This window comes from Gambusia affinis, linkage group LG18 (genome assembly GCF_019740435.1).
Source record: "Gambusia affinis linkage group LG18, SWU_Gaff_1.0, whole genome shotgun sequence".
Classification (NCBI taxonomy): domain Eukaryota; kingdom Metazoa; phylum Chordata; class Actinopteri; order Cyprinodontiformes; family Poeciliidae; genus Gambusia; species Gambusia affinis.
This window is the reverse complement of record NC_057885.1, coordinates 14,823,918-14,847,321: the sequence shown is the minus strand read 5'-3', so window position 1 is coordinate 14,847,321 and position 23,404 is coordinate 14,823,918. Positions and strand designations below refer to the sequence as shown.

Below are 23,404 nucleotides of genomic sequence, written 5' to 3'. Positions count from 1 at the left end.
CACGAGTAGCTAGTTCTACCTAACACACAGCCATGTGTGTTAGGTAGTGTCTCATTAAATTACATTAATTTGTACATTGAACAAATCGTGCAGAGGTTACTGCCATAACTTTCAGGTTCCCTTATACTCCAGATGGAATAGAGACTGCTATAAAACAAGCATCCTTAAGAAGCCTTTTATGAGGAAGTGAATGACAACCCCGTCGTACGAGGGAAGAGGAGAGGGAAGAAGCAAGGCAGTCATATGAACAGCTCATACATAGCTCCCTGCTAATGATTCCCACTGTGCCGTTTTCACTAAAGGCAAGGATTACCATTAAGCCCGAGTCACATCTTCTCACATGATCCCGTTCACTGCCCAAGGTTTGAGCTGTGAGTGCACACAGAATGGTTAGCCGGGAGAGAGAATGGGGATGAAACAGACAGTCGGCTGAGGTGCAGTCATGGGACAACCAGAAGATAAACTTAAACGTATAACAGAATCAATGCAGCCTCTTTCTAGACCCTGCAGCTCAAGACAAGTTGCCTTTAAAAAAAAAAACACAAAAAAAAACAGTGGAAGTCAATGATTTTTATTTATTATTCATTCCATGTAGTTCGTTTTGAAGGCTCAAAACGAATATATTGTATACAGGAAACTGAAAAGAGAGACAGGTGTGTGAAAACCGTTACGTAGTAAATCAGAAGAGAATCAGCAGCCAGTTTGCTCTTCCAGTCCTGACATGCGGCCTTAAAACAGCAATCTCTTTCAATTTATTAAAACGTTGACCTATTGAGTGCACGGATTTTTCTTATTAAGAATAATCCTCAACGATCTATTTAACCCTCCTATTGTGTATTGTGTTTCTGAAGTACAGCAATAATGTTCGTGGGTCAATTTGACCCAGAGAGTGTTTAATCATGCAATGTCAGAAACTAAAAAAATCCTCCAAAACATTTTTGTATCTGATTATTAAGTCCAATACTAACCATTTCAATCAATATTTGTGCAATGATGTTTTTTTTATTTCTCAAAAAAAAAAAAAAAAGAAAACAAAGGATCAATGACAACAACCTGCTCATTTACTCATTTGGACATAAAATATGGAATTAAATTTTTTTATGTCCACTGAAAAAAGCCTAGACACAAAAAAACAATAATTTCCTTGAAATTGATCTTTTCTAAAAAAAATTTTATATGACATTTTGATTTTTTTTTTTTTTTTTTTAGTGGGTGATCTTTATAATTGAAGTTGAGACACACAAACTGTTCAGGGTCAAATTGACCTGCTAATTAAAATAATAAATAAAAAAAAAGAGTCATGCAGAGAGTATTTATGTCCCCCCCCCCACTTCTGCTGAGTGTCCACAGTGGAACAGAAACGGTTCTCGTCAAAAGTTGCATGCACACCTGTTTCCTCACAGTTTCCCAGTGAAGTAAACAGAATAGTGAGAAAGTGGGCTTGTGTGCGTGCACATGCCCATGTATGCGTGTGGTGTGGTGTGTATGTGATGAAATGTGGTTCATAGCTGGAAGATTAAAAAATTGGACATTTTTTAATCTTGTTTTGCACTTCAACTTGACTGCCAGGTCAAATTGACCCAAACAGTATCTATGTAAAAGTAGACCCAGGCTGTGGGGAAAATGTGTAAAATGAATACATTTGCAATTTATATGTAGAGTGCACCTATTAAGACAAATAGAAAAAGTTTCATGCAACAAAAAAAAAATACTTCCAACTATTTTTAAAAAATTGTTAAACTTTAAAACAGGTCAATTTGACCCGCAACATAACAGCCTCAACTCAAAGATCAAAATAATTTATAAATATGCTCTCACGGTGCTCCTCCTGATGTTTAAACATGCAGGAGATGGAGACGTAAGAATATAAAATTAAAATGCTCCTGACAGCCATGCCCAGAAGGCCTCCCTACCATTTTTCAAATGCAACACGGCTCAAGCATAAGGAATGTGGTGGCATTTTTCTAATACATGAGAATGAGCTTAGCTGCCAGCTTTGTGTAATCCCGCCCGTCACGCCCTGATTATAAAACGATGCTGCCCGACTGTAGTTTTGGTCGGCAACGTGAAGCACATGTGACCGGATTAAGGAACCATTTCACGCTGGAGAAATCTTCCCCCTTCTATCAGAAAGATGCTGCATTGTTTCAGGAGCCTCCGGATAACATTTAAATGATTTACTGCTTTGTGCGTGGGTGTGTGTCGGAGTGTTTTCTCCAACAAAATAAAAGGTTGTGACAACTTTGTTCCGCAGGACCGAACAAATAACTTTTAAAACAAACCTGTAAATATCAGATTCTGAAGCAAAATCCTCCATACAAAGGTGATATTTTGTATTTTTGTCCAAACACTGTATAGTTTCAATGAAAAATATTCTCACAACATATGTGCTTTATTTGACTTTTAATTGCAGGATATTTTCATCATGATACGGATAGGCTTCAGCCGTTAACAGTTGACAGCAGCGGTGGATTGCTACTACAATTCCATTATACAAAAGAAAGAAATCACAAACAGTAGGCACTGGCACACTAATCTGAATCACAAAATGGTAGCTCTGGGTGGATTTTCTGAGACATGAATTAAATCTGTCAAAATAGTGCTAATGGGAGCTGGATGTCATGAACCGACATCACCCACAGCTCAGTACACACAACAAAAGTCATCATCATCTTGGACTAGAAAATACTCAGTTTCTAAAGCTGCGCTCTCGTCACTCTTTCCTCTTCAGCCAGTGATGTTGAAAGTATTTTCTGAATCACTCTTCATATGCTTTAATACCAATGCATTTAACCACGCGGATGTTTTAATTATTCACCATGTGTCACTAGAACAGTTTCCCAGCATGCCCTCTTTCGCTAACAAGCCCATCGCTGTAGAGTTGTGCATACTCCAGTCATCAAGAGTTTCCAGAGTCAGCTCATTGTGGATTCAACTCAACTCTTGCATGCAAAAAGGGTAAAAGTCACAGGATGTTATTGTGCAAAGGTACGCAAGATCACCTGTTTATTTTGACATTAAAACCCTACAATTGGCAGAGAGGGGACGGGGGAGCTTTCTATTTTTTTCTATCACTGCTTCAAAAATGTGCATACAAACAATTGTGAAAAAATAATTGACTAGATTTTGTTTTGGTGGTTTGTTTGCAATAACAATGAAAGATCATGCTTCAACTCAGCGTAAAGGATAGTCTAGATGCTTACTGTTTCCGTGGCACTGGGCGCAGACAAAATTGTATGTTTTAAACCAAATCTATTTTCTTTTTTTTTTACAGCATAACAGAGATATTTTAGCTGAACCTAAAAAAACTTATTAATCTTTACTATTTTTTATTTTTTTAAATACATGCCACACTTCTCAGATATATATACATATATGTATAAAATTAATTTTTTTAAACCCATGCTTCATTTTCTCTACCTTCATTACTATACTGTGTTTTGTTTTGGCCTACCACACAGAAACACACAAACACCAGGTTGGGTTTGAAATTATAAGCACTTAAAGAATAAAAAGAGTTTTGTATTAGGATATTGTTTTTCTATGTGAATGCCATTTGCACTTTAATGTCTCACATGCTCTAATGGGGAGGGAAACAAAAAGAGGGGCTTTAGTGAGAAGTCAAGTGATCCCAAATCTGACTTCTTTTTCATAAACACGAAGTTTTAAGTTCGTTTCATTTTAAATTTACTTTGTAAATATTTTCATCTGTGGCAGAGTTATAGCAGGTCAGGTATGCAGACAGTAAAAGCCTTTTCTCATTCACGCTGGCATTTCTTTTTGTTTCTTTTCAGAAGCTGCTTTCACCCAATGACTTTTAGAAGAACAATAGTCTGCATGACCGGATCACACTACCTTCCCTTTCCTCCCCTAGGAAATATGATGTTATGTGAGGGAATCACGCGGGAGTCAGAAAATCCTGGTAGTCATGCGCTAATCCGGTATTTAAGGTCAACGCTCCAGTGTTTTGGGGGGAAAGACAAGAAATAGGCCTGAATGGGAGAGCGAAGTGGGGCAGTTTTTGTTTTTTTACACCCACTCATATTGGCTCAGGTGTGCTTAAGTAATGAACTTTTATTCTTTGAGTAAAAAGTTAGGATTGTAATTTTCAGGTGTGAAAAGGGTCACAAACTGAGTTAAATCCAGAAGCACCCGTGCGTAAAAAAATCTGGTGACATCATGTTTTGGAGAATGTGGCCGTACTGTGTTGCTATGCTGGTTTGCGCGGTGGTGGTGAGCGCCCAGTTCCCCAGAGAGTGCACAACACCGGAGGGGCTCAGGAGCGGACAGTGTTGCCCGGCACCCCCCGGGTTTCCCGGAGACCCCTGCGGTTCTAGCGCGGGGCGTGGACAGTGCGTGTTCATCTCGACAGACACGCGGCCGCACGGGCCGCAGTATCCCCACGACGGTCGGGACGACAGGGAACGGTGGCCGGTCCGATTTTTCAACCGCACCTGCCAATGCACCGGGAACTTCAGCGGGTTTAACTGCGGTCGCTGCAGACACGGATGGACCGGGTCCAACTGTGATCAAAGGATTTCTGTCGGTGAGTTTCAGTCAAAACAATAGAATTTATCTCTATTTAAAACAAATAAAATAAACTTTTTAGATCAAATTAAACAACATGAAAGGATTCGAGGGCCAAAAGTGCTACAATTGAATAAATGGATCAAAACATAATAAATATAGCACTACTATTAGACTCATGAAAGTGATATTTTCAAGGAAATGTAATATTTTAAGTTGAATAAAACTACATACTGATGGTTTTGTACTTCTTTTGATAAGGTAGCCCTAATGTAAAAAAAAAAACATTTTTTTTTTCTTCTTATGTGCTTGTTTACAAATAGATTAAAGGTTTCATCCTTATACTACATAGAATAACTCAGGGCGGGTTTGCTCAGTCTAATTATTTGGGGTTTTGAACTATGATTACATTTTATCTAATTTCCTTTTGTAAAAACTGCAATAGCCCTTTAGTTTAGCACTGAATCTGAAAATACACTCAGGCATCAACTGCAGCATCATTTTCATACTCTGGCTACACAGTTAACCCAGGGGACTCCACTATCCATTAACTAGACATGCAACTAAGGAATGTAAAACATGTTTGGGGTGCAAACAAACGATTCTGCCATGGGCACCAAAAACCACCATGTCATGCAGTTATATAAGTATTTATTTGAATATTTCATAGACATGTTGGGAATTTATTTGTCTTACTCCCGTACAAAGTTTGTCAGCAGCTGATATACCTAAAATGACTGGTCTGCTATTAAATTGTGGACATTCTGTGCTGAAGCTGACAAGTACTTTCAACAGCAACTTGTCACATGTGCTGTTTTCATAAATATTGTGGTCAGCTGTCAATTGCGTTTTAATCTCCCCACAATAATGAGACTGAGCATGCAGACTGGAACCAGTTTGAAAGACAGTTTAGACCACCTTTATTTGACTCTAATCTGTGTATAAAATAACAATAATCACAAAAATGTGTTAATATAAAAGAGAGACTCCTGCTTTACATAATGGATGCATCGTGTTTGAGTCTCTTTACAAAATAAACTCGCAACTAAAAACAACCTTTTTTTATTTCCCTACAGTGAGGAGAAACGTGATGCAGCTCAGCTCTGAAGAGAAGCGTGCCTTTGTGAACGCACTGAACCAGGCCAAGCGCACAGTGCACCCTGACCTGGTGATCGCAACGCGCCACTACTCAGACATCTTCGGCCCTGAAGGGAACACCACGCTGTTTGAAGACATCACGGTCTACAACTACTTCGTCTGGTCTCATTACTACTCTGTCAGCAAGACGTTCCTGGGCGCTGGGCAGGCCAGCTTTGGCGGGGTGGACTTCTCTCACGAAGGCCCCGGATTCCTCACCTGGCACAGGTTCCATCTGCTGCAGCTGGAGCGAGACATGCAGGTGAGGAGGTGAAATTAATAAAGCATATTAAATGATTATGGTCATACACTACTGTGCTTTCTTCCTCTGCTTGTTTATTTTTTCTGAATGTATCTTCAGTCCTCTGTCTTTACCAGAAAATCCTAATTGACTTTCCAATGTTACGCCTTAATAAACAAGCAGCGTGCAAAATGATACTATAAACAATCCATGGGCTTTGGTTCCACTGAATTTACAAGCTTTATAATCTATCTTTTTTCCTGAAACGATAAAATCTTGGGTGAGAAGGGTTTTCGCTTTTTGAAAATACAGTACCAGACATTTTTAATAATCCCTTTCACAAGCGGGTTACAGCTGAGAGTTGAAAATGGGGCTGGCATGTGGAGCTGAAACCTTGGCAGAGTGCTGGACTCCTACAGAGAAACTCCATCCTTATTTCCTGTGCAGGTTTGCTGCTTGAGCTCTTTAATTAGGGGTTTTTGTTCAAACCTGGCAAAGCAGAGTTAGAGAAAAATCTAATTTGGGAAACGCTGAAGCTTTCTATCCTACAAAAACACGAGCAAAACAAAAACCTACATTTGAACCATGTGGATGATTCTTATCTGTTTGAAGGAAAAATATGCCCTCTTTGATGTGCGTCAAGGTGGTTGTCTGCATATAAAAGATGAAATCATTATTTTGCTTCTGAATCAGTAAAATCCTCATGGCACCACATTTCTGTTTTCCTAGGTTTCAAGAGACGGGGTAGAGGACCTTAAAATCAGAATGTTGATGGCCTATTTCTAGTTTAATTAAAGCTGCAGTAGGTAACTTTCATAAAAAAATATGTTTTCTTACATATTTGTTAAAACTGTCTTAACAGTAGAATGAGGCAGATAATCTGTGAAAAAAAGAGCTCCTTTGCCTCCTCTCAGTGGTCCTACAGATATCTGCAGAATTACATCTCTTCTAGTCAGATACAACAAATTAGAACCAGGAGGAGAGTCTTATCACTGTCAATCATGCTTGTGTAGGCTCCCTGCTGCTCTATATGTCCTCTGATGAATGCACATGCTAGTGAGCACGTCCACCGATCAGTCATTCTGACTAACAAGTCTCTGTTTTTAAAGGCATCTCAATCTAAAAATGCTTTTCCAGATACTGTAAATTGCAAATTTAGAATGTAGTAATCATCACCTTCATATGAAGTTACTGCCAGGTAAATGGTTTTTTTCCTCCTAATCTGCTGGTTTGAGCGTAATACAACAAAACCTATTGCAACTTTGCACTCTGTTCCTGTCATGCAGGACATGCTGCAGGATCCCTCCTTCGCCCTGCCCTACTGGAACTTTGCCATCGGCGGGAACACATGTGACATCTGCACAGACGACCTGATGGGAGCCAGGAGCAGCTTTGACATAAACTCCCTAAGCCCCAACTCTATCTTCTCGGAGTGGAGGGTCGTTTGCGAGAGTGTTGAGGACTATGACACGCTGGGAACCATCTGTAACAGTAAGACAAGTGTTCATGACCACGCTAAATTCCCTTTATTCTTTCAGAAGAGAACAACAAGTGTGCGAATGACGACACCAGTGGTTAGGTTTTCTATTCTCTGTCAGGCACAGAGACCTCTCCCATCAGGAGAAACCCAGCAGGAAACGTCAACAGGCCCATGGTCCAGCGTCTCCCTGAGCCCCAGGACGTGGCCGACTGCCTACAAGTTAGCACCTTCGACACACCACCTTTCTACTCCACCTCTTCTGAGAGCTTCAGGAACACAGTTGAAGGTGAATTAGAGCTCAGTGGTGTCTTAGTCTTTACTACATGAACATAATATGTCACCAGAAGGCCTCTCATGTTGTTTTGTTAGGCTACAGCGCCCCCAAGGGGAACTATGACCCCATAGTGAGGAGCCTCCACAACTTGGCTCACTTGTTCCTGAATGGAACAGGAGGACAGACACACCTGTCACCCAATGACCCCATCTTCGTCTTGCTACACACCTTTACAGACGCTATATTTGATGAATGGCTAAGGAGACACGGTCCAGGTGCCGTAGCAACTAATTCTGATATTTAGTCTATGCATGTTTAATATTTTTTTTCTCTTACTTGAGTAATTTCCCAACAGATTTAGCTGTGTATCCTGAAGAAAATGCCCCTATTGGTCACAACAGGGGTTACAACATGGTACCCTTCTGGCCTCCCGTGACAAACGCAGAGATGTTTGTGACTGCCCCCGAAAACCTGGGTTACTCTTATGAAGCTGAATGGCCAGGTATGCCAAATTCGTTTTAATTTACTCTTGTAGTTCCTTGTAAAAGCACGTCTACTTCTTAAACGTTTTCAGAATTTGCCACTTTGCTTAAATCAAATTTTTTTTAATTTAAGCTATTCCACAAAAGTGAACCAGGAAACTGTTAGCCTCAAGATGTGCAAAGTTGGTGGGGACGTTAGTATCAACTGGCAATTGGGAGTACCTGATTATTTTATATAGTATTAGAGTATTAGAGTAAAGGGGGCTGAATACAAATGCAGATTTTTACTTGCAAAAAAAATCCCAAAACATAGGTTATGTGTTCTTCTCTTTGCCTTCTGTTACACAATATCAAAAATAAAATACATTGAAGTCAGTGGTTATAATATAAAATTTTTAGCTATATTAAGCACATTGAAAGTAATAATCATCTGCTTTTGTTCCTCTAGGCACACCTTTCTCTCTGACTGAAATAATAACCATAGCCATAGTCGCCGCCCTCGTGTTGGTAGCACTCATCTTCGCAGCAGCCACGTGTGCTGTGCGTGTCCGATCTCACAAGATGGAGGGCCACCAGCCACTGCTCGGGGATCAGTACCAGCGCTATGACGACGACAAAGGCCAATCTGTAGTCTGAGATCACAGCCCCAACACGTGTCTTTTCTCCTCTTTTTTCCAACAACAAAGCAATGTTGTTCAGTTCTCCGTAAAAAAAGGAAATCTTGCCCATCCCCCTAAAAAGTTAAGATTCTTAACTCTTTGTACTTATGTTGCTTTGCATTGTGCAATCACAGCAATTTTTACTATGCATTGAAAAAGTTGTTTTTTTTTTAATAAAAACCAGTAAAATTCATACAAGATGATGCCCTGTCAAATAATGAGGTAAAGAATATTAAAGTAATTTATTTTCCAATCTATTACATGGTGTACAATGTAATTGTAATATACACTCAAAGGTTTGTCATAAACACAGTTTTTAACAATCTCTTCCAGTGAGAAAATAGCATGTCCAAGTTAAGGGAGCAGTAATGCCCACGAGGGGGTGCTGTTGTTCAATTTCTAAGAATCTTGCTTGTGCAGAATTTACAGAGTTGCACATTGTTTTTTTTTACACCTTATTTAGCCATCTAATGTATTAAAGTTGCTAATAAAAAAACAAGAGGTAATTAAAAGGAAATTAAGTGAAAAAATTAATGTCTGTTTTTTTTTTTACTTAAGAATTTTTTTTTTTCCTTAAGGATGTTTTGACTTTTATCTCTGATGATTCTTCTTGTGACTCTCACGAGCAGATTCAAAATGAGTTGTTTTTGAAAAACTGTTGAATGAGCCTTTCCACGTTTGATAAATCTATGCTTAGTGGTTTTCTAAAATGCTTCTTATCTAATGTGGTCTAAATACAGAATGAAAAGAAAAGCAGAAATTATATTTTCATACATTTCATTCTTGCTCATCTTTATCAATATAGAATACTTCATTACAGGTTTTACTTGTCAAACAACTGCTGTTTTAAAGCAGGGCCCCTTTTAAGTTGGTCTAAATACAAAAAATCCTCATTAATAACACCCCATTTTGCATTTTATGTCAATACAATGCAGGTTTCAAAACCCAAACTCTGTTTTAAAGAATATATTGTTTTACACAATCTATTAGTCCAGCAGATCCTGTATTTATCTTACTCTGTAGATAAAAGAATTGTTGTTTATCATATTGCCTTTGACTGGTGTAAATTTAGACAATGCCACAGTGTGTCGCTGTTGGCTGTAACTAAAAAAAAAAATAAAATAAAATAGTGAGGTAAGTCTTCATCATTTCCCATTTGAAAAAAAAAGAACCTGGGAGAGAGCCAAATACAACTTACGAAGAGCCTGCATCTGTGCTGTCAACATTTATCTCCAGAAGATTTTGAGTCATTTGTGCAAGCAAAACTGATGAAGGCTCTAACAGGTGGTCGTTTGCCTCACAAGCGAAAACCAAGTGCCATGTCAACTGTCTTCATCCACAAAGAACCTAAAACCCACTGCCAGCTACTAAGCAAAAGACGCTGGGAAAGGCAGGAAACGCTGGAAGCTCTTTTCAATGATAGTACACCATGTGAAACCAGGGTCCCAACACCGTCAACTCTTTCCTCTTGGTCCTGTGCATCTTCATCACCTCTTGTGATTTCTACAATCCCATCGATTTCATCGAGCTCCGGTTCAAACTGAAAAGGCTTAACAACCTTTCTCATTGTTTATCTGGCTGGACTGAGGTGGCAGAATCGGACCAAGCACCAAGTATAAGTCATTTAACCAGAATGCTTTGTAGCATAAACAACATGGCGACATCGGTGCTACAATATTCAAAATTCAAAATTCAGCTACAAATTGAGGAGTACAATTATTCTGGATTTTAAACTTTTTGACCAAAGGTAGATAGATCCATTAATACATGGAAATAGGCCTTTATTTAATGTCACAAAGAGGCCATGCACTATTTGCATATTTTATTTATTCATTTATTTATTTATTTATTCTGTTTCAAGGTAGAGCGAGAGGTACACGAAAACACTGACTCCTAAGTTCCCATTGTTCATAAAGCGTGTTCTCTCCACCCAAGGGAGAGAGGTGTAAGCGGCAGCACTTACCTGGCGGGTGTCTGGTTTCAGAGACAGCCCTTCTTGTAATGGGAGTGTCCTCAGAGAGCATGCTGGTGTTAAACTGTTCTCCTACTGGTTACGGGCTTCAATGAGAGGTCTGCTGGTGTGGCTGCGGATCACATACGAGTTGTATTTGACTTTCCTAACAGCCATAGCGCCTCAGTCAACCTTGCCCTAAAGCCCCACCGTGAGAGCACTTACTGCGGTTTTTCTGGGAGAGTGACGATGGACGAGGAACGCAGCGGCTCTCCGGACCTGACGGACATAGAGACCAAGTTGGGCCGAAAAGTCCCGGACGGTCTCGTTCGGTCTCTCGCGGGAGGGAGACGCAGCGACAGGCACGAGCATGACAAGTCAGCTGCGTCTCACTTAGCCAACTGCAAATTCTGCGCAAATTCAACGGACCTGAAGAGACTGCAGGGTAAAATGCTGTTCTTGAGACAGGAGATGGTGAGCGTAGAACTTTTTCTCTTAATGTTTTTAAATCAAACTTCCGTCCTGCATTAAAGTGAGTTTCCTTTTAATGAGTCATAACACTGAAACCTATTTTTTGTTTGTAACTTACTTAAAGTAACGTTTTCGTTTGAGAACAAAACAGTCAGTTTTGGTTAGAGAACTCCTCAAAAAGTTTAATAAGAGAAAAGTAGCAAAGACAAAAAAGCTTCAATATTTGTACCATTTTTTGGCAAATGTTGCTAAGAGGAATGAAAATAATGAATCACATGTATGTTTACCTCAGGTTGACAGTACAAAAGATATTAAAGATAATACAAATCTAGGCAACTATTCTTGGAATTTATGAACAGTTATATTTCCAAATAAATGTAGGGGCTCTCTTTCAGCCAGTTGATGGGAGTGCATAGCAACAGGTGGAGGAAGGGCGGTGATGTGGTACAATCAGCAAGACAGGATAGACTGCACTAAAACAAATACGGCATTCACCCTTTAAATGACACATAGTAACCTTCTGAAATAAAACTAACTAAAAAGATATTTGTGAAATCAGGATGTTGTGTGGGCTAATTAAATTTCAGCTAAAATAATATGGTTTGAGCAACAACCTTTTTTAATATGTGTTGCACACATGGACAATCATTCTGTAAAAAACTAAAAAAGTTCATTTTAGCATGTCTTTATTCTGTGTTGTGGTTAGATCTTTGTATTAAAATCAAAATAGCAATAAAAATGTCACAGGTAACATAATTATAACCTTAGTCACTATAAGAATACTTTTCTGTTTTTAATAAAGGTAGTTAGACGATGTGATACATTTTTTGTTTTAAATACACCCAGGGATACTTATTCCCACATATTCTACACGGTAGCTTTCCCAGACAGCTGACTACTGTTTAGACTGACTAAGGTCACAAAAGTATTAGAGTTCCTGAGCAGATGGTCTGGTTGACCGGGCGTCTACTCTGTGAAGCAGTCCTGTAAGATGACCAGTGGACTGTTCTTGCACTACAGCGTTTGTGTTGTTAGGATTTGATTTATTATAATGTCAGGGATAATATGACACTTGCAATTATCTCAGTTGGCCTTCTCCACAGGACAAACCCTCAAAAATCCCAAGTAGTCATTGCCATATAAGTAAACAAACCAATTAGTTTAGAAACGGCGTAAGTTTAGGATGCTGCGGCCTAAAACAGATGTTGATGAAAAATATTCCACCGGTTTCGCAGGAACAGAGAAGGGCTGTCGTGGCCTGGTGGCGAGATGCAACAGCTGCCCATTTGTTGTTTTTCATTCATGCTGATTGTCTCCCACCGACAGGGGAATCCCTGTAAAACACTGCAAAAATGCAGTCCACTTCCACCCACACACACACACCCAGTGGCAAGGTTCGTCATGCCAGAGAGTTCAATCAATGGTCCCTCTGTTTATGGCACATATCGTTGTCGTGGATGGAAACTGCTAGTAGTCTGTGCCACGTAATAAAGGCTGATAGTCTAAACAAAACAGCACTGACTGTTCCAACCATGAGAACACTAACAGTTAAGAGGAAACAAAACAAAAATCAGCCACCAACTGCATCTGCTCATTACAAGGTCTAAGCTGAGCTTTGCAACTTGATCCAGTGTTTGGTTAGTAATAGTCGTGGTGATGGTTTTGTTCGTCTTCCTTTTTTTTTTTTTTTAACCCCTTTTTAAATATAAGAAACCAATATAGTTGCGGGGGGGGGAGTTAAGTCACTAACTAGAGTGGAGCTGAAAGCCAAGATTCTGCACTGATTAGTATTTATTTTGTTTTTTGCCAATACGTGTTATTCAAGTTGACATTTTTATTATTGTTACATCAGAATTTTGGCAATTTCTTTGGTTATGAATCATCTATCTCATAAGTGAGGCTCAAGGTCAGTCCACTGCTTTGCCAACAGGCATGCTTATTTCTTACATACTTCTTGTCCTTCTGTCCTTTCTTGCTTTCATTTTGTATTCATCAACCAACTACATATTATAGTCATCCACTCAAATCATTACATATGAGTTTCTGTTTATTTTATATTTAAGCCTATAACACACTACTACTCATTATTATTGAACAGTTTTTATTCTATTATTTTCTGAAAACCTTTTACTGCCCCCTGCTGACATTTATTTTTGTGTTCTGGTCCCTGTTTGGATCAACTCAGTCTTATGGTTATTAAATAACCGTTCTGACAATGAGTGGAAGATAGATAATGACTTTAACTTCTGTTGGGAAATGAGCAAATGTGAATGCATTGTATCAAATGGAAACTGCATTATTGATCAAAATTAACCCACATTTTCCTGACTAAGATTAACATCGAGTGTGACATTCGAGTTGGACATTCAACAAGCTATAAATATCTATATGCAGACTTTATTGGTGTAATAATACATTATTTAACCAAATCGTGCAAATCCTACTCAATTCTTTGTGAGTAAGATATGGCAGACTGGTACTCTGATGACTCCTGCGATTTAATATATATTGTGCAGCTCAGACTTGCCAATTTAGATGATGATCAATTCCATTTTTTCCCCTCGTAACACATTAAACATTGAGGTGTAACTTGGCGTTTGCGCGATGTTGAATTACAATGTTCTATTTCCACCATGCAGGCAAACCTGCGAGCCATCGACGTGAAGCTCATGCAGCAGCTCATGTCGATCAACGACGGCATCGAGTCCATCCGCTGGATGATGGAGGACAAGGGGGACGCAACGAGCCAGGACGGCAGCCTGACGGGCAGCTTGTACAGCCTATCGGACAGCCAGGACGGTTCCTCTCTGCGGGGCAGCTTCAACAGCCTGAACGATGGAAATGGCGACGGCCTGGACAGCCTGTCCGTTGGCAGCTACCTGGACACTCTGGCAGAGGACCTACCTGGAGATTCGTCCTCGCCCACGGACCTCGATCGTTTAATGGATAAAGCTGTCATCTCTGGCGAATCCTTCACCAAATCGCCGCTGAAACTCAGGGTGGAATCAGACGAATACTACTGCTTTAGATAATAGTGGTAAGATAGACAAAGACTACTGAGATATATAGAAGAAGAAAAAACCTCCCTTGTCCATTTTTTATTAAATTTTTTTTCTCCCATGTTTTTGAAGACGTGGGCATGTTTGGGAATGTTACATTTTCCCTTGACACCATTTTCCTGAAGTGGATTAGCAAAACCTCAAACATTTATTTATTTATTTTTTTACCAAATGTCACAAGATGCAAGGAGAAATCCTCTCTGTTGCAATGACTGCTTAATATTTTTATTACTTAAAAAAAAATACTCAGAAGGTGCCAAGTTACAATTTATGATTATATTTATTGTTAAACTACCCTGTATGTCTGTGGTTTCCATCAAAAAACAGGTTGAACAAAAGTTGCACTTGGGCTGAGCAGCAGATTTTCCTCTCCTTCTAAGGAAAACGGTACTCTGAGAAAAACCAGCGGGTTAGGACTTTGCAGCCGATTGGAAAATTGGACATTTCATGCTGAACGATTCGAGTGGTTTAACTCTTTCAGGTGGCAAAGTTATTAGTTTTGAACTTCAAAGCAAGTGCAATTTTCCTCCATGCCAAATGCTGAGCGCCACCTACAGCACATGTTTTCCAGTTTTATTACTTTAACTGGCTGGAGTTAATAAAGCTTTTGGCCTCCAGCGGGTATCAGTGGTAGCTTCAGCATGTAGTCTTATTCAAAGCTTGACTGAAAACCAAAGAAATTTCTCTCAGAGGTCATTTACACCTGAGGCTAAACTGCATTATAGCACCAGATGAGAGATTTGTTATCTGTAGGTGTGTGTGAAACACATGCTCGCTTCGAGGGCACATTCTCGTTGTCTCGGCTTCTGATGAGGTTCTTTGTTTGTAAAATTGCTTTTGTTGACTTGTCAAGACATTTTTTTTTTTTTTGTTTAATGATGTCTGCTTTTGAAGCTGGCAAAAACAAACATTTTATTCAACGTTGCTATCTTTGTTGAGAAAATAAAATAATATATTGTGTTTTTGTTGTTTTGCCCCTATATTTATTCCAAAAATAACTGATACTGTGATAAAGTATGTGCCTTCTTTCAGCTTTATTTTATCTATTTTGTGTATTTTTTTTACATTTAAAATTTTCATATCGCAATTCCGAATCTTAATCTCAGGGAAAGATAAGCCCTGCCTCTCCATGGTTTAGGATTCATGGATTCACCTACTGGGTGTTTGTCTAATCTGTGGAACGTGACTTAAATTATTTATGGAAAATTTGTGTATGCTTTTTTTTGCCTACTGCATATTCACAACATTTAGATGAAAATGCAGCATGAGAAGCTGAAATACTTAGGCACAGGTATTTGAGATGCTATTGGCTGGTGTTCACACAGCAGCCAATCAACAAGAACCATTCATTTTCTTTGCTGCTGATTGGCTGTACTCCCAAGAGCAGAAATAAAAAACGACTAAAAATGTTAGTTTTGGTGGTAGTCCTAAAATGCTGTCTACTAAAATAGGCAGTCCTACATTTTTTTGGAGTAGGTTTCAAGTATTTTCAGACACCACCTGGCTGTGGTTCCTAATTTCTACAAACACTGTGATGACGGTAAAAGTGCTTAGTTTTGAAGTAATCAAGTAATCACGTAAAATAGAATCTGTCTCACATCTTGCCCAGATCTAGACAAGGACAAGAGCAGATGAAAAAGCATCATTCCCAAGGTCAGAAATACTGGTGGAAACGTGATAGTGAAGGGCTGCTTCAGGATCTAGATGACTTCATTTAACTGATGGAACCATCAGTGTTGCATTTGGTCCAGATGGGTACAAACACTATCCTGGAACACTAAGCATACTTGTAACTTTGTCTTCGTCCATGAGCAAAGCCGCTTTATTTGGTTTTCCTTTCCTTATCTCTGCCTCCCAGGGGCTTTGACAAGCTTAAGCTCTCAGTCAGGCTGACCCGGGCCAATAAAGCAATAGAGCTCCTGAACGGCATGCGTGACCTCCTTGTCAGCGCTTCAATTAAAAACACAAAAAAAGAGCTGCTCCGAACTTGCCTGAATGTCATGTCCAAACAAATGCAGCTATGCGCTGGTTGACTAATATTCCTTTAGTAGAAAAGAAACATAAAGCCGAGAATACATGCAGCCAGTGGCCGTGAAATAATTGAGACAGTCAGAACAGGTTCTGTCAGTCAATGCTGTGATCGGTCTAATGCAGAATTCCAGAGTCTTACACGGTACAATAAACACGAACAGAGAGTGACATTTTGGGCGTTTTACCGGCACTTTAGGTGTACATTTGCTGCACTAACGACCTAAACGACAAGTTTTTGTTGTAGGACTAAATGTCTCCTGAAGAGCTCAGACAGTCGTCAGAAATATACAATGCTGTGCTAACGAGATACGAACGTACAAACCTAATGTGGAGTGGGGGGAAGGAGACCCGACCGGAAGCCCAGTGGACGAATATAAGAACTTGGGGAAGCAATACGGGATATTTACGGCACCTTCGTCACATTCAGAAAGTCATCGACCAGCCATGTACCGCCACGATGATTTCCGCCACCCGTTTGTTCAGACCTGGATGATCTAAAATTTATTGTGCGGTTCGTCTGTAAAGTTACACTTACACTGTAAGTATCAACTACTCAGCCACCCGCCGTGTTTAAGCTATCCGGTCGCCTGTATAAATACTCACGTAGCACTCTTTCCGCCGTTGGCTTTGAACCAGCAGCTCCAGGAGGAGAAAGGCTTCCGTACTCCAGGCATAACGCCAGTCATTTTAAGGATGCCTATTGGTCCCCCACAAACAATGAAAACCCAGGCATTATCATCAATCAATAAAATACCAAGGGGCCGAACTTGAAAATTGGACGTTATGCCGCTAATACTTAGCATTTGTCAACAACTCGGAGGCGGAAGTCAAAGCTTTGCGCAACGCCAGAACACGGTGCACTGAATAATGAAACATAAATTAACGAAGCTACGGGGCAGGTAAATTTTCCTCAAGGAATTTTAATAATCGAGGTACTCGAATCATTCGAGGAATCGTTTCAGCCCTAGAGTGGAGTTGTTGTCCCGCTGGAAGTCAAATCTCCATCTCTTCCCCATCAACCAGGTTGCTTCCAAAATTGCAGATCTTAAGCCAAATTCCCTGTGCCTGGTGAAGGAAAAACAAAAAACATCACCACAGTATCATGCTCCCACCATCAATTGTTCATGTGTTCAGGATGATGTGTAATGGTAAGTGTTCCACCACCTCTTTGTGAATGGATACCAAAAAGTTTTCATTAGGATTGTATCTATCCATACCACTTTCTTTCACATGTTTTCTATCGCCCCTTAAATGTTTTTGGAAAACTTTACAGGAAGTTTAGAAATACAAGCTTTATTTATTCATGTTAAATAAATTAGTTTTTATGATAGTGTTCTGTAATGTTCTGTAGCAAGACAAAATTTTAAGACAAAAAATTTGTCTTTAAATTCATTTATATTCAGTTGGACTCTACTTACTAATTTGTTGGCTTTTGAGACAATTGTTACCACTTGCCCTTACAAGTAATCTAAATAGTGATAACCTTTCAAGGCATCTGATTAGCATCTATTTAGGGATAGCAGACTACAAAGGGCTGAAAACAAATATTTTTCACACTTTTCAAATTATAATTAAGGAAAAAACATATTATTTACTGATCTGTCCCTGTGGAGAAATGTGGTCGTAATGTGACATGTAATGCCTCTCCAAACAGTCAGCAGGCCTTGGGATAGAAAATGAGGACAAAAGCCAGACGTTTTAAATAAATATTCAAAAGACACACAAACACTGTTTTGTGTGTATATTTCAGAGTAAAGTTCTTCCGTCTTTGTTGCTCTCCCCGATCTGAGGTTCAGTTACATCCCAGCTGTGTGGAGAGCAAACGATCACAAATCAACTCAAATTTCCTAAGTTCAGAAGCAAAAATGCTACTGAAAAAAAAGGGTTTATTTATCTTCTTTGTTAACCTTGTATATTCGCTTCAGCACCAGTAATTACACAGTTGTACAATCAAGCCACGACTTCTAGTGCAGATCCATTCGCTAAATTAGTCATGGAGATTGGACCCTTGCCACACGATGAAGGGAAACGGATACTGTTTGGTATCTGGGAAACTGTCACCATGCTACCAAATGAGGTTATGGGATATGGGTTATTGGAGTGGAGTTTTATGTGGGACATCAAACGAGCCGAAGACAAAGCAGACCCCTCAGACAGGAAGCCATAGATTTAGAATATACTAACTATGAAATTGCTTCAGTCTGTTTTCATTTGTCTCACTCTCTGCCAGGTTGTGTCTCATTCCAGAATTATGTTAGATTTTTCAACAACTTTCAGCAATAAACAAACTCCTGATTCCTGTGAACATATGTGCTGTGTTCTAGGTTTTGTCCCAAGTATTGTAGACTGAAGAATGAATGATTGTGAAGCCAGTGTGGTCTCAATGTTCACTTTTTTAAAGGACACAGCAAATTAGAATTTTTTTTTTTTACCTCCTTTATTACATTTCCAGGCCAAAGAGCTGCATGTCGAGAATTTTTATGAAGCAATGGAAAAGGGCCTACCCGTAAGGAGAATATCTCGTTTCATCCTGGAAAAATACTGAGCTGTACACCAAGCCTTGCCTTACCCTGAAGTCCATTTTATTCAATATTTAGTGATGTTGAGAGCATTTTTTTCTCAGGGCTAGCAATTAGCTTTCATTAAATTATCGCATAAGTGGAAGTTCGACTTCTTCCCGTCAGGAGAACATTCATTATGAGAAGACAGTCTTTAGGGAACAGTTGTTGGCCATCTCCCAAGCTGTGAATCTGAGTGCCACTTCTAGAGAGGCTCATTAAACTCTGCTGCTCTTGGGAACCAATGTATTCAGATGGAGCAGAGGGACGCTTAAAACTCTTCCTGCTAATAATAATTTTTAAAAAAACTTCAGAGCTGTTTTAAAAGTCTCAGCTGAGGTTTAGATTTAACCCATGGTTGAAGCTTCTGCAAACACTACAAGAAGCATCCAAGAATGTCGAGGCAGATTTTATATAGGCTATTATATAAATATATCTTATATATATAATTATAATTTACATAATCAGAGCTCCATGTCAACTTCCACCTTCATCAAAATTGCCATCCCACATTTTGTACTCGTACACCACCAGTGTTATACTCAAATTAATGATCTATGCAGATCTTGACCCCAGTCAAACTAAGCTAACCCTGAGCAATCTCATCTTGGAAGATAATATTCATATATTCACTGAATCACAATTCCTTACAGATCAGTAAAGATGTTTTATATAAGTATCAGAAACAGTGGGATTATCTCTGCCTATGAAAATAAATCTGGCATTAAAGAATATATTCCAAACTAAATGTCTTGATTTGGAAGTACAAGGACACATCTATTAGTTTCATGATTGTGAGGTGCAAACAAAATCTAGTGCTAGCTGTGAAGTACTCTTTTGTGAAGACATAAACCGGTGCAGCCAGTTTTATACCATGACCACAGGTGATGTCAACAAAAGACAAACATTATGAAGCTTTCCAAAGACTAAAATTCCTTTTAAGCTCTTGTGGTTGGAAAAACATACTCATCATTTGTCATAACACTAATCTTTAACCTTAAATCTACATTTCACTTGTATTTCACTTTCTGGAAGAGTAAAATTCACACACCATAAGCAAGGGCATAAATCCCATCTCATTATTGGGGGGGACCATAAACAGGAACATTTCTTAAGACCAATTTTGGGGGCGTCGGCAAAGTTACAGTGAAATGCAACAAAATGTGGTTTAAAAAAGTTTCTAAAATTTAGATGTTGCTTAGATGCGAGTTTTGTTCAGTCTGACTGATCTAATCTCTACTACACCTTTACAAAAATTTAAGGTTCTAAATAAAAGAAAACTTTAATGAGTAACTGCTCTTAATAAAATTCCTCATAAACATTGATTTATTGAAATGACTCCCTATACAAATTATGGGCTGTTTAAATTCTAACTAAGTTGCTTTATTTTTAAGCCTTTTTAGAAGGTTTAAAAGGTGTTACACGTCTTTTGTTTAAAGTATTTACTTACTGGAAAGTTTTATGTTTGTGCTGCAGAGCCACAGCTAACAGCTAGCTCCTGACGGAGGATCAGCGCTGTTGTTGCGCCTCCTACACTTTGGACTGAACCATTGTTCTGATAATGGTAGGGCGGGACGTACAAATTTTTACATTTTTTTTCTGAGATAAATGGCATATTTAGTTTGTTCTTTGTTTCTTTGTACTTTTCATATTGATGTTATTTAAATGCAAACGTTTCTACAATGATTTTTTGGGGGGAACAATTCTAGACTTTTCCAAGATTGGTGGGTTCCGGATCCCTCCCAGCCCCGGACCTCCCCGGGATTTAGGCCTATGACCATAAGTAATTAGTATTGGATCAACTGTTATCCCTCCACCACTCATTTTCCTCATTGTGTAGATTTGAGCTGCAGTGCTGTACCTTTAAAGGCATTTTTGGACTGAGTGTCTGTTCCTGATCACAGCCAGAGCAGTGAGATTAAACAGTAAAACACTTCAGCCGGGAACCTTTCGGCAAAGATAAAGTAGGTAACAAAACAAACCTTTACTTCATTTGATAAACCCGTTTCAGTCCTCACTTCCTGGCGTCCTTTCCACGACTATAATAGGAATCTAAGGCAGCAGACACTAAACCTGGCAGAACTTCTGCTTTACTTGTTCACAACCAAATTTAGACCAGTGACAGAGGGAAAATAACTGTGTTAAGGTTAGGAGATTTTTTTTTTTTTTTACCATTTCAATTGAGAAAGTAATCTGCTTTGTGCTGCTGGTTCCTCAACTATCCCCACATTAATTATTTAGAACCCAGTATTGCTGGTAAGCTTTCATGACAATGGGCCTAAAGTTCAGCAGCCTTATGAAGTGTTTCCTGGCAACAAGATGACCCTGCCATAAAAAGGAGACAATTGATCGTGTCATTGGCAAACGCATTCGTTCCCTCTGAAAGTAATTCCCCTTGGAAGAATGGCCCTTAATTGCCAGAACTCCCCTTTACGTCTAAAGAGTGCAACTTGCGGTCACGGAGGAAACCGATATGCTTATTTGACTCAATGTCGTCAAAATAAAAAAATAGAAAACTTAATTAATCTTTGTGGTGAAGAAATTTAGATATTTGACTAATCTGCTGAATATTAGCTCATGTTGCTGTTGTGATTGACTGCATTTTGAGGTTGTATCAATCCTCTTCCACGAATGTTGGTTTCAGTTTCAAAGCGATATTTGCTGGCTCCCCCCACACAACTTCCCCCAAATTTCCATTTCATAAGATACCCTGCCATATATTCAGTTCTGAATAATCATCATCAGCTATGTTCCATTTGATTGTCCTCCATCATTTTTGTGCTCATTATCCCCAAAACATTAGATTTCCTGCAGATCCCATTTTCTCAACCATTCTGTCTGCACTCCCTCATTAACTGTCATCTCTAATGTGAAAGAGATCTGATCCTCTTGGGAAGAAGCAAACACTGTGCTCCCCTGTTACCGTCCTGCCTTCCAAGGGCACACCAGCAAGTCATCAGTATTTCAAATCCTGTAAGTCGCATTTATCGCCAAAAATGTATTTTCAGCTACGACTGACTTCAATTCTTGACAAAAATTCTAAATCCCTGTAACAGCATTGTCAATATTTTACTCTGTGCTTTCAAGAAACCATAATATCTGAGGGAGTGATTAGGATGCAAAACTGGCAACGTTTCATTGACAGCCTCCCGATATTCAAATATAAAAATTTGATTAAAAAACAGGATCATGTCTGTTTGAGTAGGATTTGGAGGCTCTCTACTGCTGCTCTGACTCAGGGACGTTTAAAGAATGCCTTTGTGCAAAACGAAAGCGATCCTGCCTGCTTTTGAGTGATTTTTGAAAATCTTTCCTGAGCTCTAACAGGTGGACTGAGCTTACATGATATTTTTCCAAGCACACTGATCACTCACTGTTTTAAGGTCATATATTAGTTGCAATTGCAAACATGGAAACATTAATATAAATATTGGCAGCCTCTAATGGATTAACTATAATATCACGTGATACAAAGTGACCAAAATCAGTTTTGCTCTTTGCTCAGGAAGTAATGAGTGAGGGTGCGGCTGAAGCCAACTCTCCTCTTGTTGTTCTCTTGAACGAACTGGTGTTAGAACTGCAGCTATCTGTTGTAGAAAAGTTGTTAAAAACTCCCACAATCAACTGCTTTCCAAATCATCGTTTATCTGTTTACATTTTTTGTATGATAATTACTTTGGCATATAAATATCAGTAATCTTTTTTTAATACCATTTTTGCCGAAGACTTACTTGACCCACAATGTTGACTGATTCCATGACTCATGTCCCAGCAATAAGTCATACTCTCAGTGTTTGCCTGCTGCTTGTAATGTAGAAAGCAAAGGTTGTTCACATCCTGGTAGTGACCTGGTATAATCCTCTCTAGTGTCACATGATGAAGCAGGCCGAAAACATGTTACAACATTTAAGTTCGTTGCCTAACTTTCAACAGCTATGGAAATAGACACTGTTTATCAGCGAGGATCATTCGCTCAATCAAAACCAACGTATTAGTTCTACCACCAAACAATTTGATACAAATTTGAAAAAAGCCAATGCTGCTTCCTTCTACTTATTACAAGAAAAACCACACTGCTGAAATAACACGCAGGTTTTGTCTGGGCTTGTTTTTTTGATGACTGCACAGCTCAGCCTCCCAGCCCCCACGTTCATACCCTGCGGGGATAGCCACCTGTCTCGGCTGACTCCTGCGATGCCTCCCTGTCCTAACAGACAGCTCTTTGTGCCGGGGCAGGGTGGAGTGGGAGGATAAAGCCTCTTAGCAGGCTGTTGCTGATAGGACTCAGGAGGACTTCGGCTGTCTGGGAGGGTTTACGGGAGGCTTTTATGGTAGCACGGACCTCCTACTGTCTTATTAGTAAGTTACTATTGGTGTGTATATATATCTTTTTTTTTTTTTTGCAGCTTTGGTTAGGCTTTTTAAATTATTATTTATGAAAGCTCCTGAATCCATGTTTAGGTTTTAACCACATGGTCGACAAACAGACCTGCTAAGATGACATCACCAGTTAAACACAGTACAGTCAGTGCAG

The 23,404-nt window shown here is 39.3% G+C and overlaps 2 protein-coding genes and 1 long non-coding RNA gene across 3 annotated transcripts; 2 read left to right on the top strand and 1 right to left on the bottom strand.

Moving 5' to 3' along the window:
* Positions 1 to 3,960: 3,960 nt before the first annotated feature.
* On the top strand, positions 3,961 to 9,330 carry LOC122820169 (5,6-dihydroxyindole-2-carboxylic acid oxidase-like). Its single transcript, XM_044097377.1, has 7 exons — positions 3,961 to 4,546; positions 5,604 to 5,926; positions 7,192 to 7,396; positions 7,504 to 7,671; positions 7,755 to 7,934; positions 8,015 to 8,161; positions 8,590 to 9,330. The coding sequence occupies exons 1-7, from the start codon at positions 4,180 to 4,182 to the stop codon at positions 8,775 to 8,777; spliced, it is 1,578 nt and encodes a 525-aa protein (XP_043953312.1). The 5' UTR covers positions 3,961 to 4,179; the 3' UTR covers positions 8,778 to 9,330.
* Positions 5,431 to 11,183, bottom strand: LOC122820171. Its single transcript, XR_006368736.1, has 3 exons — positions 10,977 to 11,183; positions 10,764 to 10,884; positions 5,431 to 5,908 (listed from the first exon to the last, which is right to left on the bottom strand). It is a non-coding gene; the product is annotated as an uncharacterized LOC122820171 (long non-coding RNA).
* Positions 10,857 to 15,241, top strand: LOC122820170 (leucine rich adaptor protein 1-like). The gene is made up of 2 exons (XM_044097378.1): positions 10,857 to 11,225; positions 13,862 to 15,241. The coding sequence occupies exons 1-2, from the start codon at positions 11,001 to 11,003 to the stop codon at positions 14,252 to 14,254; spliced, it is 618 nt and encodes a 205-aa protein (XP_043953313.1). The 5' UTR covers positions 10,857 to 11,000; the 3' UTR covers positions 14,255 to 15,241.
* Positions 15,242 to 23,404: the final 8,163 nt, after the last annotated feature.

Coding starts and splice junctions, on each gene's coding strand:
- LOC122820170 (XM_044097378.1), top strand. CDS start 11,001: ATGGACGAGGAACGCAGCGGCTCTCCGGACCTGACGGACATAGAGACC. Junction 11,226..13,861: donor TGTTCTTGAGACAGGAGATG/GTGAGCGTAGAA, acceptor TCCACCATGCAG/GCAAACCTGCGAGCCATCGA.
- LOC122820169 (XM_044097377.1), top strand. CDS start 4,180: ATGTTTTGGAGAATGTGGCCGTACTGTGTTGCTATGCTGGTTTGCGCG. Junction 4,547..5,603: donor TGATCAAAGGATTTCTGTCG/GTGAGTTTCAGT, acceptor ATTTCCCTACAG/TGAGGAGAAACGTGATGCAG. Junction 5,927..7,191: donor AGCTGGAGCGAGACATGCAG/GTGAGGAGGTGA, acceptor CCTGTCATGCAG/GACATGCTGCAGGATCCCTC.